The sequence below is a fragment of the Melospiza melodia genome, chromosome 1, assembly GCF_035770615.1.
Source record: "Melospiza melodia melodia isolate bMelMel2 chromosome 1, bMelMel2.pri, whole genome shotgun sequence".
In the NCBI taxonomy this organism is placed as follows: domain Eukaryota; kingdom Metazoa; phylum Chordata; class Aves; order Passeriformes; family Passerellidae; genus Melospiza; species Melospiza melodia.
The window spans coordinates 136,123,554-136,140,305 of NC_086194.1; the positions used below are offsets into that span (position 1 = coordinate 136,123,554).

Consider the following 16,752-nt stretch of genomic DNA (forward strand, 5'->3'; position numbering starts at 1 on the left):
AGAGCACACAACTTAAAAAGCTCTCCCAAATCTCTAATTAATCTGCCCCGAGCCAACAGAGACAATTTACATCACTAATTTATAGGATGAAGTTCTAGGACAAAATTCAGATATATGCAGTGGAGACCAAAATTACAAATCCATGCACACAGGCCACCAAGCACTGGGGCCTAGTAAATCCTAAATCCTAAAAAGTCTTCTACTAGACATGTAGTGAGGACATCTTCCGTGACAACTACCTGGAGAATGGTGGTGCATACCCACCACTAGAGGGTGACAGAATATTACATTTAGTTAATGGCAGGTGGTGGTATTTTACACATCCATTAGGGAACATGCACTAGGGTGACAAATTAGTTTTTTGTAACAGTCCTTTATGCTCTTTGAGTGGCTTATACTTGTTCTGGAGAACAAGCTGAAGCCTTACTGTAAATCTTAACATTCCTCATAGTCTAGGAGAAGGATTTCCTATGGACCTGTCTCTCCTTCTAATATCATCACCAAATACTATTGTCTAAATTAAATAATAAATAAAAAAACAAACAACAAAAACTAAACTCAGAAGGTGAAGACAAGGCAATGGAATGGCACAGAGAAAGTATGACTGCCCTTTAGGCACAGCACAAATCCTCTTCCCATCCCCCCCAAAAGAATCTGTTGTTTTACTGAAACACAAAGAAAAAAGGGAAGAACATTTTGAAATCCCAACAGAAAGATAATGAAAGTAGAAGAGATATAGGAAAAGGGACAGAACAAAATAAGTACTACTGTAACTCTGATGATAACAAGTATAATTATATTAACTAAAATTACTGGTGGTGCATGACCCTAGGTCCACAAAATTATTATATTTGTATAATATTTTCAAGGAAGTGTGTGATGATGCAGATGAGTGCTGTTCTGAACAGAAAGTGTTCAGGGTGGATAATTTTGCACAAAGTCTGGAAAGTGCTGAATCAAGTTATTCACCATGATTTTCACCAAACTCATGATCTCCCTTCTAATTTTAGGGCAAAGAGAGCTTTCCCATGCACGTCTATTCCCCAGCTGTGTGCCAAAACTCCTCATGCTTTATTGCCAAATTAAAGAATTCAATTAGGAATAAGGGGTTAGGCATTGCTCACTTAGTTGTGCCATTCTTTCCTGAAGGGAACTGCCCTGGGCCTAGTGGTCATTCTTATCACACTGCATTCAGGCACAGGGAGTGTGTCTGCTCCTTAGAGGAAAGTGACATGGGATTTCACCCTATTCAACTCTCTCCTGTGGTTGAGAAATTATTTTTGGTAAAGACATCCTGCTCAATTTAGCTGTGTTATTAAAAAAAAAAAAAGCCTAGATGATGCCATTTTGGCATCTCCATATCTTTGGGATATAATCTGAAAACTTTGAAACAATTTGAAAACTCACACTTTAAGCTCTCACCTATGTGTCTGTGTAACCAAAAAGCTCTTGAAAGCTACACAGGGGTATTGGTTCTCTTTCTAAATTGTGTCTGCCTTCTGGCTACTGTTGGAGATTGCAATCCCATTTCTGTTGGAACATAAACATCCATGTGGTTGAAAGTAAAGCAAGAACATCTTTTAACAAGGCAGTACTCAAAGGGCCTGATCTTTAGACTACTGAATTTAAAGGAAAATCTATTATTAATTCAAACAGAATTTGGATCACAGCCCAGCACTGTTACTGTTACTTAAGTATTAATGTCTGGATGTCCATTTTATTTTTCATGAAAACCAGGTAGGATCTGACTAATAGAGGCTGAGAATCACTCCCAGCTGGTGATCACTGCTTTTGACCTCTGATCCATTAGAAGCATGCCTGGAATCTACAAGTGCCTACACTTATTTCCATTGTTAACATGTTAATGCAGTTTTTGTTAGAAATGTTGCCAATAAGTAGGACTACATAGATGTATTCAGAGATGATGTATATGGATATCTTCCACTTACATAATTTATCCATGCTTCATATGCAGAATTCTTTTCTACCATAGAATAATATGTGGGAATTAAATAGATTTTTACAATAATTTCACTCTAGTATGCAGTGCTCAACTAATATTGCTGCTTGCAATGTGAAACTAAAAAGTCAGTGTTGTCCCAAAGAAACCAGAGGTGTTCTATTTAGAGAGGAAAAAAGGTTTTTTTTTTTCTTGTGTTCTATTGATTTCAGAAAATTAATGATCAAAGCCTTTCAGTTGGAGCAATATAATTTCAGTTGTTTACAGATGAGATATTATCAAAATGCTTCTTTATTAATAACACCAATTAAGCTCTCCTTTGTAGTAAAATACTCAGTAAATACACTCAGAACATTCAGTAAATGTTCTTGATACTACTGGATGCTTATGTGTCCTTTAAATATATGCTGAGAAACCTCCGCAAGGACAAGGCAAGCCTTATGGCCAATATGCAAACAACAAACAGTGTAAGCAGCTTTACTTGTGGGCAAACACAATATATTCCAAATTCAGAATTATTATTTTTTTTTTTTACAAAGCCATAATGGTGTGACATAGGTCTATTTTAAATGAGAAACAGGTGTTTGTCTTTAAATAAGAAATGGAGGTCTGGCCTCCTCTCTCTACAGACTGGAACATGCACTATGTGAGGATTTCAAAGCCTGGAAAAGAACTAAACCTAATTCAGGTTTTACATGAACATGTATCATAAACCAACGTGGTTGCCACACTGTCCCTTTCCATGACAGTGCCAGGCTCACACCTGGTGACTGGTGTCTGTCCTTGAGGAATTCAACAATCTTCACACTCTGTGACCAGAATGAAGGTTACATTCAGGAAGCAGCAGTGATTATGTCAGCTGGTACCAGGATGGTCCAGGCTGTGTAGGCTGTGATCAAACTTAGGCAGGCCTGAGTCAGCTTAAAAATGAGTTCTCTTCAGTACGGTGACATTGCAGAAGCAGATAGAAGGAAATTGGCTGCATATTTATGCAGCTCCTACAAAGCTTACCTAAGCTTAAGTTTGCATCTGCTGTCTTTGCTGTCTCTTTGGTGGAAAGAGCATCTTGAATCGTTTATTCCTTCTCTCAGCTTTTCTGTGTTCACATAATCCTGTCTGTTTGTAACATTTTGGACATTTTAGGTGACTTCCAACCCCAAGCATGTCCTTGAGAAGAATCCCTTTCCCAAGCCTGTGTGGGCTCATCCATTTTATTAATACCCCTGTGAAGATGCTTATGAGAGAATGACTTCTCTCCAGCACTGCTTTCTCCTCCTGCTTAGCTCTTTAACTCCTACAGAGATCCCTTTGATTTAACTCTCTCCTCTCCAGTGGATAACTCAATGCATATTTGCAGCGCAGCTGCCTTCCTACCTAAGCCACAAGAGGATCTTATCAAATGACATTTCCTATTTTGTTAATTCCAGTCACCTATTGCAATAACAACATCTGGGACCCCAGAGAGTTCAGAAAGCTTTTTGACACATTCTTGATGTTTCAGAAACAAAGGAGTAAGCCATGGGTTGTCATCTATAATTAGTCAAGGTGGCTCAGAAGAACATCTTCAAATCTAAATATACATTTTGTCATCATCTACAGGGGACTGTCATGGATTCATTTAGGATATGTAAGTAAAAATGGATGTTTTATGAATGTAACCTGGGTACATGTGATAAAGGATATGCAACTTTAATTTGATACAAGTGTTTTAATTCCCCAAATGGAAGCTCTAGGCTAATAGTGAAATCTAGTTTTATTAACTCATTTCAAAAACAAACACAGTTCCTCTTCAAATCAAAATCTGGGTTCTATCAAGATGAAAACATTTCTGCCACTTTTTAGCAGAAATTATGTGAGAGCATCTCTCAGCTTTTGCACTGCTGAATGTAAAGTATCACATGATTTAGCCTCAGATCAAATTCATGGAACTAACTTAAATATAGTTTGCTCTTTATTTTCAGCTGCAGTAGATCATTGGTTTCCTTGCTAGGCAAAAAAAAAAATGTTTGGACTTGTGTTATGATTAGATAATTCTTTTATATATACACATTTTAGCATATTAGCAGATACTCTGATGCATCACATATTTGCGCATAGAGGATTCAATTTACAATTCTTTGAAAATTTCTGACTACATCATAATAATTCCAGAAATAATGACAGAATGAGGTATCACAGAAGCATGAAGTACCTGCTTTGGAAGCTTTTCATTATAGTTTTTTTATCTAGTGATTCTAATGGAAAAAGGTAAAACTTGTATGTGTATGTCATCACTCTGGGACTGGTTTTTGCTTTAAGAGAAATATTGCCATATGCCTTATAGCACTTGTAGCTACCAAAAAAAATCATGCATCAAACATAACTGTATTTTTTATTTATTCCTTCTCTTATGCTTTCACTGAGAATAGCCTAACTGGTTAATGAAATTCTAAAAACATCTGCATGGACTAGGTCGAGATATAATGTAGGAAAAGCTGTTCTCAGCAGCAGGTGCCTCTTTGCCAGCAGCAGAAAGGATGCTGCTCTCCTTGCATGCAATAGCCAACCTGTTAAAGCACTGACCAGGAGACAAGACAGCTCAGTCACTAACTCTGGTCAAGAGATATTAAGAATTTTATTCCCAAAAGAAATGTCCCAAACCCCAGCAGCGGCTTATTTCAGGGAGGAGTGAGCCAGGATACAGTGCCCCCCTTCATCTGAAGCTTGGCCACTATGAAGTGATGCAGTTACATAAAACAAATTGTGGGGAGAGCACACCTGCACATATGCATTTATTTCATAGTTGGGAAATGTTTGATCAGGGAGACCTAATATATCTTTTTGGTTTTTTATATGTTAGGCAAGTGCTCTCACACATACATATATGAAATCGGAAACTAATATCAATTTTATCATCTTAGTTTTGGCTTATTTGGGGGGTTTGATTTTGGTTTTGTTTTGGTTTTGTTTGCTTGTTTTGTTGATTTTTGTATTTATTTTTTTCCTTTTCATGGTCTCCATATTGCTTTTTACAAGAAGGTCAAATGTTTCCATTTATGTTCACTGCATTTTTAAGAGACTTGAATTCCTTAGGCTGATCATTTTTATTACACCACGGGTAATGTAACAGATACTTTGGGTCCCTGGAACTCTCTGGTTACAAATTGCTGGGCTAATGGCATTAAGGCAATGTCAGCCTTACAGATATGACCTTTAGTTTTCTTATGAACCACAATTGCAAGATGATGGACTAGGAAAAGCTAAGTCTGCCATAAGTTTCAAGAAGCAATTTTACATGTCCAAAGGATTTGCACTGTCCACAAAACTGAAAAATGTCTAATGTGTTCACTTCAAAGTCAAATGAGGACACCACTTTGACTTAGATACAGCATCAGAGTTTTGAAATATGCCTGAGTATTTTGATATTGAATAATATTCCCCTTGCTGAGAGGTTTTAGCTTCAGCCATAGTCACTAATACATATCTTCATGAAACTTGAAATTGTGGAGAATTAAAGATTCACCTAGTCAAAAAGAATAAAAAAGGAACAAAAAAATCTTTTTTGTACTACTGAAACAGATACAGTTGTACTGTTATAATTAACACATATATATGTATCACTTATATGCACGTAAATATGTTATGCATGTTGAATACCTAACATGCATATATTTTATAAATATTTTTATAAATTTTATATGTTTCATAAATATTCATAGGTGAACCTATATAATGTATGAAAGTATTTAACATTTACCCATATACATGCATATTTAATATATATATATTTGAAAGATGCAGCAAAACCTCTAATGTCAGCCAGAAAAAAGGCTGGTTAAGCTAGAAAAAGTGCTTGTTTTATGAAAAAAAAGGTAAAATTGCAATTCACAGCATTTTATGTAATGCTGTACAAATTACCAGATATCAGAGACTGCATTTCTGGACCTGAATAGTACTAAAAGTTGCAGCTGAGGGCAAATATAAAGACACTTGTTTACAATGCAAAGGCTTAGTCAGTACTATAAGCAATATGGCAATCTGCATAGCAGAAGATATAATGCTTTGTTATGTGTTTTTACTTTACCTATCAATTCCTACACACATGAACAAATTCAAAACCACATTAATTTCAAGCAATATTAAAAGGAGAAAATACAGGAAATAAACTTATAAATGAATGGGAATTAATACATACTGACATATTTATACCATCATATGTTTACTTTATTTACTGGGTGGTAGCCATACATGTCTTACAAAGACATCATGAAAGCATTTAAAAGTGTACTAGAAATGGGCTGGCAAACCTATTACAAACCTATTACCAGAGTTGCTGGTGACACTTCCACTCTTTTCAGCTAAGATTTTGTCAAATAACACAGTCTGATATGATGCACAGTGTGGGTGTGTGTGAGCTCTGTGTGTGTGAGCCAAAGTCCAAACAGAACTGCTCAGCTCTCTAAACAATGAACAGGGAGGGGAGGAAAGAAAAAAATCAGAGTAAAGGGGCAAGGAGCTGAGTGTCATGGAGCAGGCCACTCTCTCCTCCTGATGCTCCACATCCACCCTAGAGCTTGGTATGAATACAAGTGTGTCTGAATTTCATTACTCTGCTGTCAGGCAGAGGCTCGGAAGTGTCCTGGCAGCAGGAGTTCTACCTTGCTCCTCTGTAATCTTCTACTTTGACTATTCTGGAATCTCAAATGGCCAAGGTGGGCGCCATGAATTCAGTTCCAAGTCTGCACTACTGAGGTAGAACATGTCACATGTCCAGTCCTTGCTTTTCAGAAAAGAGAAGACTTGCAATTAAACGCAGAAAAAACACGTATAGGCTCTCATAGGCTCACTAGTTTAAAAACCAGTAGTACTTCATGAAAAAGGCAGCAGAATCAGTGTCAAAAAGATAGGAAACAGCAAAGGCAGCTGTTCTGGGAGGTGTAAGGCGCCTGCTGAGCTGGACAGAGGGGACCTGAGCAGAACCCTGTCCTATTTGTGCCTGCCTCTTCCTGCAGACCTCTAGGAGGGGATATGAAACAAAGTTTGATATTGGATAACTTTTGGATAGCCAAAGCCTATCCTCATGGGATATGAAGCATAACTGAGTATCTCACAGCTGCCACCCCGAAGTCATTGGAGTTCTGCTATAAACATGAAGGGCTTAATATTGTTCACATACTTTGAAAAAAAGATGTTCCAAGGAGAATACACAAAATTAATGAGAACCTGATTTCACAACTGTGTTTGAAAATACGGACTATATAAACTTCCTGGTCCCAAGTATTAGTGAGAATTTCTTTACACCAAAGCACTCTTGGGATGAGTAGCACATTCTATAAAGCAGTAAGGTTAAACAACATGCAGTAAATACAACTCAGGAGGATCCAGGGTGAACATCTGATTATAAATGTGAGGTACCACAGAGTGAGGCACAAAGCACAAAATATAACTGTGAGCAAATCATTAATATGGTAATAAAGAATATTTGGGAAAAGTGTGTTACTTTTGGCATGTCTAAGCTTCTGATAATGAGGTCTTGGAATCTTAATAATACCATCTAAAAGTAGTTTTTATGGATGGTAATGTAACAACATGAACATAAAAGACCATTTTGACTCCAAATAACCTTAATTATGTATTATATATATTCTCTCATGCTTACAGGCTTGTCTAAAAAACCACAACTCTTCTGGTGCCATATAAATATTTAATAATGATAATGTAGAATATACTGATATTATATTACAAATGGTTATTTTACATCCTTATTCCAAAATGGACTTGCTTTTGTTACATGCCAGCTCTTTTAGATTCACTGAGTGTGTTCATGGGAATAAGCAATCAGTACTCAGCTTCATTAAGTTTATATTTTTATACTTTGAGGAAAACATTACATTATGGGCAGAATTTAAATAATTGCTTAAAAGTTAAGAAAATGCTTCAGTGCTTTTCTGACTAACAACAAATTTGAATATTTGCACTAATGGATTAATGCACTGAACTGATCAAGAGTCTTCCAAACTTTTTTCTAAAAAAAAATTTCAAAAAATGCCACATTTTTTATATTGTGCATTTCAAAATTAAGCCATGTAAGAGTGTTACGTAAATAGTCCATGATGTACTGAATAATGATAGCCAAGTTATCTTCTCAAGTGAAAAGCTGGGTTAAAACTGGAATATTTTGAGCTTTTTAGACCTATTTTTGCCAATAAGCAAGCTATTTCAAAAAGATTTGCTTGTGCTCACATGGTACTCTTTCTGAAGGCAATGATTATTTCTGGAACCAAACAGTCCTAATACAGAAATGAAAGGTATACTGTAAATAACTTTAATTAAATGCAGGAGTATTTATAATGGCAGCTAAAAAATGGAAAGTTATAGGACAAAACCCCCAAAAATGAATTAGGTGGCAGCCATATTTCAGACTTTTAAATTCAGAACAAACACTGACCAAATACAGAGATAATGCAAAAGCATGCATGAAAAGTCCTTGCATGGCTAATCATATAGCAAATCCTCTGAAAAATTAACATAGTATAGAGAGTAGCACTGTGTGCAGGGTGCCAAAAATATTTTGAAACTAACCAAGAAGTTCTTCTCATGTCCTACATGCCAGTCCTTCATACTGTGCTCTTTACCTCTAAAATTGATTTTATTTAAGTAAGAACAAAATTTATCTAAATTTGTTTTGATAGACCCAAACCAAATGGTTCTAACTGGTATGATTCTGAAGTTGCTTAATGGGTTTTTCACATTGACACAGTATAGTTATTTCACATTCTTCTGCATTGTAATAGACATTTAATGTAATAGACATCTAAAAGTCTATTACAAATTCTAAAGAGTCTACTGCAAAATTATGGGCACTGAGAATGTGTGAATTAATTATTTAGAAAATTGCTACTGGCTGTGTATTTGGTGTCTTCCAGTAAAGAATGTTCCACCATTGCCTTAGTGGTGACCTATGCCGTGCTCACCATGGCCTGCTGGACATAAAATGGAAATTCACATTTCTTATGGAAACCTTCAATATCATCTGAGCTTGACTATTTCTGTCTTGTGATTGCAAGGTAAAAAGCAGTAGTAAAAAAACCCACAAAACCAAACCCAGGCATTTTGTGTGTGATATATATTTTTTTTCCTTATTGGTAGCACAGTGGCTGCCTGGCACGCTTGTTATATGGAGGTCTGTTTGCCACTACCTCCTTCCCCTGTTGAACTTACATGTTACTCCCAAACTGAAGTGCTGTCCTGATGACCAGGAGGGAAAGGATGTCTTTATGTGGACAGATGACTGTGTTTATTGAGCATTTGCAACTTAAACACAAGTTCAAGGTGATAATAAACAAGGCAATTTGCACTAAATACTGCGTTGCTCAGCTGAAGATGGTTTGCAATATGTCACTATATAGATGTGTGTATGTATACACATCATGTGTTACCTTGGATACAAGGCTTGCTCTGTAGGCAGCTAACTGCTTCAGATACTCCTTCTTGGCAGCTTCAGTTTTCTTTTTGTATACCTAAAAACAAAGAGTGGCACATTGGTAAATTAATCTGGTTTTGTTTTTATGTATCACTCGTGTGTCTCTATGTCTTTTTAAGTAAACAGCCTTTCCTCCTCATATTGCTTAAAGAGTGAAATAATAAACTTCAAATATTTTAAAGAAAATATTATTCCAACTGTGAAACACCATTTAACTAACCAGCAGTACTGAAAAAACAATATCCCTCATAGCACCTCAAGTTTAATTTCTCAAAGTGAAGTGTGGGTTGCACTTTCAAATGGGACCTTTGGGGATGGGGGAAGGTGGGTGTGACCCTCTCTGCTGGCTTCCACCTGTGAGACCAGTTAAAACCCTCTGGGGAAGACAGGAATTTGCAGAAAGACATTTGAGCTAAATGAAGGAGGAGATGACAGCACCACAGATTAGCCAGGAGAATTCCTCTCTTCCCTGGCTGAACTGTTGGGGGCAGTCAAAGAAGCCCATGGAGCTGCTAAGGATAATAAATGTTAGTCATTATTCCAGTCTTGATCCCATATCGGTCTAATTAACTTCTCAGAAGCATGGATCTATTTCTGTACATTTCTCTCAACTCACCAAATTATTTTAAATGTGGCATGTGCACAATCTCATAATAGATTAAAGACCTTGGAGAATCACTTCAATTTTGCCCAGATTTCAAGACCAAAGACTATCTGCAGGGTTGGGCAGGACCTCATAGCACTACAGTAACATGATGTTACAAAAGCATGTGTGGATATTTAGGGTTGAAAGCTCTCAGGAGGAGAACCAGGTTGTGACCCATGGAGCCTAGCTAATGACTTGCTGTTAGCCATGTCACTGACAGATTTAGGAGCAACTCAACATTTCTGTTTGCAAATATTGTCATGAGTTTCTCATTACTTCATGTTTTGGGTTTTTTCCCGAAGGGGCAGATTTAGGAGTCATGCATGCATCTGGGCTTCATGTAACTAAGCAAGACTGACTCCTCATCTTTCTTGTTGAAAGGAGAAGTTTAGAAAATATCTAAAGGATTAAAAGTGAGGGAGAAAAATAAAGGGAAAGAAAATTTACTTTTTCATTGTTGTTATATTTAATGATTTTTAAGTCACGTGCCAAAGGTTAATTCACATGTGGATGAGCATTTGGGGTTCATAATATTGCACAAAATGAAACTGCAGCTTTGTGTATCTGTTGTCCACTTCTCCAGGCAAATGCACAACCTGGGCACCTGTGGAAAGCCCCCATGAGGAAAGTAAAGACTGTCCACCTTCCCCCTGCCATTCCTCACTGCCTGGTTACCTGGGCTATTGATTCATAGCTAAAAGACAGGCAAAGCTATTTTGGAGGAGAATTTTGGGGTGTTCTTCTGAATTCCACAGCTAAAAGCACACATGAACATCTCCTCCCTAGAAAGATAAACTTTATGGAACTTTAAAGTGTTCTCTTTTGATCTTCCAATGCTTCAGTAAAACCTGCAGTCCTGTAAATGGAGAGGACCTGGCAGCACAGAGTGTACACACAGAGGACAATACAGTTGCAGACAACAAAGGGAGAGTGGTAATGTCAGGCTGGAAGGATCCAGTACAAAACCATTTTTATAAAGAATGTACTCGTGAAACAATTTTTTGTTTCACTAACGCTTTACTTTCAGACACAGAACAAATCTCAGATACAGGCTGGCAAAACTCAGAGGCTGCCTAAAAGGATTAAAGATTTTGCTTCCCAGGGAAGCAAAAGATCATAATGGAAAAAGAGAAGTCTTAGGCTTCAAAAATTGTAACTATAAAGACAGAGAGGGGAGAAGATTGGTTTTAGCTGTGCAACTGTATCTTTGCACCCTTGTAATTTCTCCAGATTAAGATAAATATGTAGTGTTTGTTGATCTCCTACTGTTCTGCAAATAAAAAAAAAGGTAGCAATTTGCTTCTTAAGTTGTAATCATTTGTGATTATTAGGGGAATTACTATTTGTTTTGAAAACAAATAAGAAATTAGTCAGCAGTCTACTAAAATTAATTCAGCTTGACCTACAGAACAAAGACTAAGTTATACTGCTTTGTATATTGCAATGCCTCTGCATCACCCTGATAGCCAACTTAAAAAACAGAGCTGAACAACAAATTTTACACAGAACAACATTCTTTAAAAATCATCAATCTACTGCTTCCACATTGGGTTTTACTTTGCATTACACAAATATAAAAAATAGACACTCTTGCTGTGCTCCTACAGTCACAGCATAATTGGAAGAGTCCTCTGAGACCTGACTTTTCCTACAAATAATAATACTGCACAAGGTTAACTCAATAATACGAAACTAACAACAATTCTGGAAATCTCCACCTAAAACATCACTACTTCATAGAAATATCATCAGACAGTTGTTATTTAATTATGTCCTACCTGTGCATGTAGCATGTTCAGTGTACACCCTGCCTTGCCCTCTTTTGAATCTTTTGGTGAATGAATAATAATCACAGGAACACCATGTCTTCCCTGGCACAATAAAATTTACTGATTTAGCAGGAGGTCATTATAGTAAAAAAGTCTTTACTGGGTGGGAGAAAGTTTTAGATTACCTCAGCCTGCTTTGATTTTTGCATTGGCAAGAATAGCTCCTGCAGGCTGGCTGCCTGGAAGGTCATCAGCTCACACCAGTTTGTCCCTGGAAAAGCATTGGTGTGTCCTCTGAGACAAACAGGTTGAGGTCTCACTGTGTCCTTCCCAAGGTTCCCACTGCATAGGTTAGCATACAAGTAGGTTGATGATCCTCATGCTGGTTTTGGAAATGGATTGGTCATGGCCTAGACTAAAAATTAGGCTAAGTTCTGCCTGTCTGGGAAGAAAACACTTGGTGACATAAGTAGCAACAAAGTCTGGTCTGGCTATCAATATTTCTCTCTGGAGGTAAATGAATGTGGCCCTGGCAGTGGTACCAATTCTCTGGCTCTGTGCTGGACCTGCACTGGGGGCTTATGAAGGCAGGGCAAGTGGGGAGTGTCTTCAGCACGTGCAGCAGTACCTCAAACAGGTATGAACAAGTCAGCTGCTTCTCTCAAACGATTTTAAATTTTTTTTCTGCAGCTGTGAGAATTTTTTAGCCCTCAGGCTTAAATACTTTTGTGTTGTTGTAAGTATAAGGCTTGTATTCTTGCAGCAAATCTGGGGAGGAAAAAGACTTGTGTCATCATTCAAGTGTGCTCTAGAAAACAGCTGAAGGTCTTTTGAGCTTCATGCTTAAGACAGTGCCAAATTATCAAGCACATCATATCCAATAATACAATTAACATTTTTCCTGTATCATAAAGCAGGGTTCTGTTCACTTGCTTATCTATACTGAAGAGTGGGAACATTTAATTTTATTTATAGCATCTTAGAAATCTCCTATAAGGTCATTTTCTTGTCCTCTGTCAAGCAAGCAACAATTATTAAATAAGTAACTTGACAGGAACATATAGTTATGGAATTAAGTAATTTCCATTTTGCTTTAATTCGATTACCATGATAATTGAACATCAACTGATTGTCACTCAGGCAGCATATTTGTGTCCTTACACAGTATTTTATTTTCTATATTGTCCCAGTTGTGGAAAAAAAAGAATGTTGGCAGAAAAAGACATAATTTTGTATATGCAGGGTGGGTCAGTTTAATTTATTCTTTTTCTCTTCAGCATGTTATAGAAACCCCACAACACCAAGACGGCCTACATTTATCTATAAATGGAACTTGCTGGCATTATTTTCCTACTGTGCTTCACACATGCAAATGCAAACAGCATAATACACAGGTCCCCATTTAATTGCACTTCCAAGGTAGCTTCAAGTTCCCTTACACTGTACAGCAAAGTGTGTAAAAAGGAGCGAGCATAAACCCCTACTTTGTGCATGTAAATATAGATATATTATGTATAAATATAAATGTAAGTAGAAATAAAAATAGAAATTAAATGTATAACATATAATAATACAATATATATAATATATAACATCTAATATAATATATATCATATATATAATACATAATTTGCATTAGGCCACCAGGAAAAATTAATGCCCTGGGGTCTCACAGGTTGGTACCAGCCCCCAGGCCATTACACCAGCAACATTTAGCTCAGGTTTCCTGGGCTGCCCATGTATGTGGGCCACCAGAGCTACTGCAGCAAGGACTGAACTCTACTTATCAACAGTGATATACATCCCCAAACTGAATGCACCCAAAATTCCACTTGGAGATAGAGGGGTGGCAAGTTATGGGACAACCACTCACAAATACTAGATTCACCAAATTAAAGCCACAGTAGAACTCAAGTACTTTTGCTTTATGCTGTCAGATTCTGGTCATGTTTTACTTTATGTATTTTAACTGCTATTTAGTTCTTGGCTTTTTGGATCATAAATTCTTTGAGGTAGGCTTTATGCCTCCTGTGCTTTTCTATGTGCTCTATAATATGAAGTTCATTACAGATAGATAGATAGATAGATAGATAGATAGATAGATAGATAGATAGATAGATAGATATAGTTGAAATATACCTGTAGTGTCTTAAGCCAGGATTTTGTTCTGGTTAGCCATTTTTTCACAATGAACTTCCTCCCAACTTGCTTGTGGAGGATTATCAACACGTCACAACACAGTAAGCAGCAGGATTACTGCCCTGTCACTTATGGCTTGCACCCTTATTGCCTGAGGGGAACAGATCCCCCTTCCCCCAGTCATCACAAGAGATCAAATGTCTGCAACCAAATTATTGCTTGGGACTACAGTCCCCTTTGTTTCTAGAGATGACCCTAGACTTGGAGACAGTGAACTAAACTGACTCATAATTTTAGGAGAAAAAGACACTTTCAGAATTTGTGTTTTATGGAAGTCTGCAAAAACTCTGTGTCTCCTAGATGACAAAGCAAATTACAAAGAACCATGCTACTTCCGTGGCTTTGCCTAAATAGATGGTACGAGGATGACAAAGAAAGGGAAATTTTCTGTTTATCTTGTGGATATCTCCTTAGAGCTGAGAGTTGCAAGCAAGTTATATTTGTCTTTTTAAAATGATGTAAAAGTGCCCACATTTGTTTTGGTAGAAGTGTTCCAGAAACCCCACAAAACAGTATATGCAAAAACAGTAAATCAAAAAGCAACATGACTGATTCTGTATTCTTGGTCTCTGCAGTGTTATATCCCATGGGAGTGTCATTTTCATGGACTACAGTTACAGGAATGTCATCTGATAAAATACAGTAGGCTCCAATCCAAAATTAAATTCCACATTCAGATTGTCATTCCTGGCCCTAAATATTTCAGCTCATAGAGAAAGCTTGTATTTTTTTCCAAGTGGGAGACATATCTCTAGTTTTAATCTCCTGATTTTGTATCAAAGGCACCTAGAGCTGCATACACTCATCTAAAATGTGGAGAAAGATATTCCCACAGCAGTCAGAAAAAAAAATCCTCAGAATTGCTTAATGGACATTGAAATATATTACCATTTGATTTTCAATCTAAGTACATACAGTAAAAAAGAGACCCAGGACTAGCTATATGGCTCAGTAGTCTCTTTGACTGTAGAGCATGGAAAAGACACTGACGACATATCAGAGGCTTAGGGGAAAGAATTCTGTCTTTCTGGCATGTGGGGGAAAGATCACAGGCCAAATGCAGCTCTAGCACAAACAATGAGACTCCTGGAGAACACTGGAAATTGCAGCCATTTGTGCCAGGCCTAAATAATTTGACCTTACAGTCTTGATGCTTTCAGCTTACAGGAACAGGACTGCACACTTTATCAGAAACACACTGGATGAAAGTTGAGTACAAAACAAGTGACATTAAACACATGATTTATCTGATGATTATTTCCACCTGCTGGTGCTATTTTTTTTTTGTTAAAGGATTTGAGCCTGAATGGAGATATAATAATTGGGCCTAAATCCAGTTTTGTATGCAAATGACATAAAAGTCATGTTCCGATGGAAGTCAAATGTATGGCTAAAAGCTGGGGAAGAAGAATAAGCTGAAAATTAAATCTAATATTTATGCACATTGCTACAGCAGTATTTGAAACCCAGCGTCCTTTTGACCCATCTGCTTCCAAGTACAATAAGAAAGTGGAGTTAAAGTCAACATTTCATAACTCAGGGGCCTTGTGCAATATTTCTGTAGGAGCCAAGGTTGTTTTGTGCTGCAAATGGATGTTAGAAATCCACCCGGAGCAGAGGGTGTCTGGTGTTCCTTGTGACTTTAGAGAGGGCCTGAAACATCTCCCCTCTGACCTCAATGGAAGTTAAGGGGTTCAAGGACTGGCCATGTAGATGCCAGGGTGGAAAAACCTGAAGATATAAATTTACTTATGTGTAAATAGACATGAGTTGTATCTGCACATAGTATGTGTCTATTATTGGCCTGTTTGTGTCCCAGCTCATTAATGATGCTTTCATTCCAGATGCTTTCAGAGAAAGGGAGAAGGAGAATACACCAGGATGAGGATCAGTTGTTTTGAAATCTTAACACCCCAGCCTAGGCCTTCAAAGGGTAGAGATGCAATTCCAATAGAGGAATCTGTAAAGAAAAACAGTGCATCTCCCAAACACTCCTAAGATGCAAGACTGGTGAAAGCACATAGGTGCAAGTAGCTGGGAGGAGAGATGTAAAGTTGCTGTCTGTTGTGCCTATTCCAGAATCCATTTTGCTTATAATTCACTTTGGCAGTGTGCACACACAGATGTGCCTTCTCTTCCTATTCTCATTTACAAAAATAAAACAAAGCTAAACCTTGTGTGGTTGTTTATCTACTAAACTGGAGGTACATTCTCATCCTCTTACAATTGAGTTAGTTACTCCTTGGAGATTGCTTCATTAGCATGGAGCAAGGAAGGGTTTCTAAAGGGAGAATAAGAGATAAAAAAATGCCTGTGTGAGTACATCAGCATGTATAAGGGAAGAAATTGAAAATTTGTTTTAAAAATGATACTGACTACTTTGACCTCATGGTGTGCACATCTTCAGAAGCTGTTCCAGCAGCCAGTCCCCTGAGCTGTCTGACATCCTGGCACAGGGCACCCCTCATGCATGGCAATGCAATGGGGACACGATGGCTCTGCCAGCCCTGGAGTGGGTGATCTCATCTGTCGTGTCAAGGGATGGGATGCCACTAAGGAGGAGGACCTAGGTTGGGTGTTCCCAAAGGACCGGTGGAGTCAAGGCCTCTTGAAACACTGATCTTGGATGCACTTTGATCTGACTTGCGGTGTTTCACACAGAAGCTCTGGAGATATGAGGTGTTGGCCAGCATTGCTTGTAAATCCCCTCCTGATC

General features: G+C 37.6%; 1 protein-coding gene across 3 annotated transcripts in view; it reads right to left on the reverse strand.

Annotated features, from left to right (window-relative positions):
* TOX (thymocyte selection associated high mobility group box) overlaps positions 1–16,752 on the reverse strand; it is a 217,082-nt gene that overhangs the window by 15,589 nt on the left and 184,741 nt on the right. For all 3 annotated transcript variants that reach the window (XM_063169176.1, XM_063169184.1, XM_063169168.1), the window contains one exon: positions 9,379–9,459. In XM_063169176.1, the coding sequence (XP_063025246.1) occupies positions 9,379–9,459 (81 nt within the window). The remainder of the gene's footprint in view (positions 1–9,378; positions 9,460–16,752) is intronic.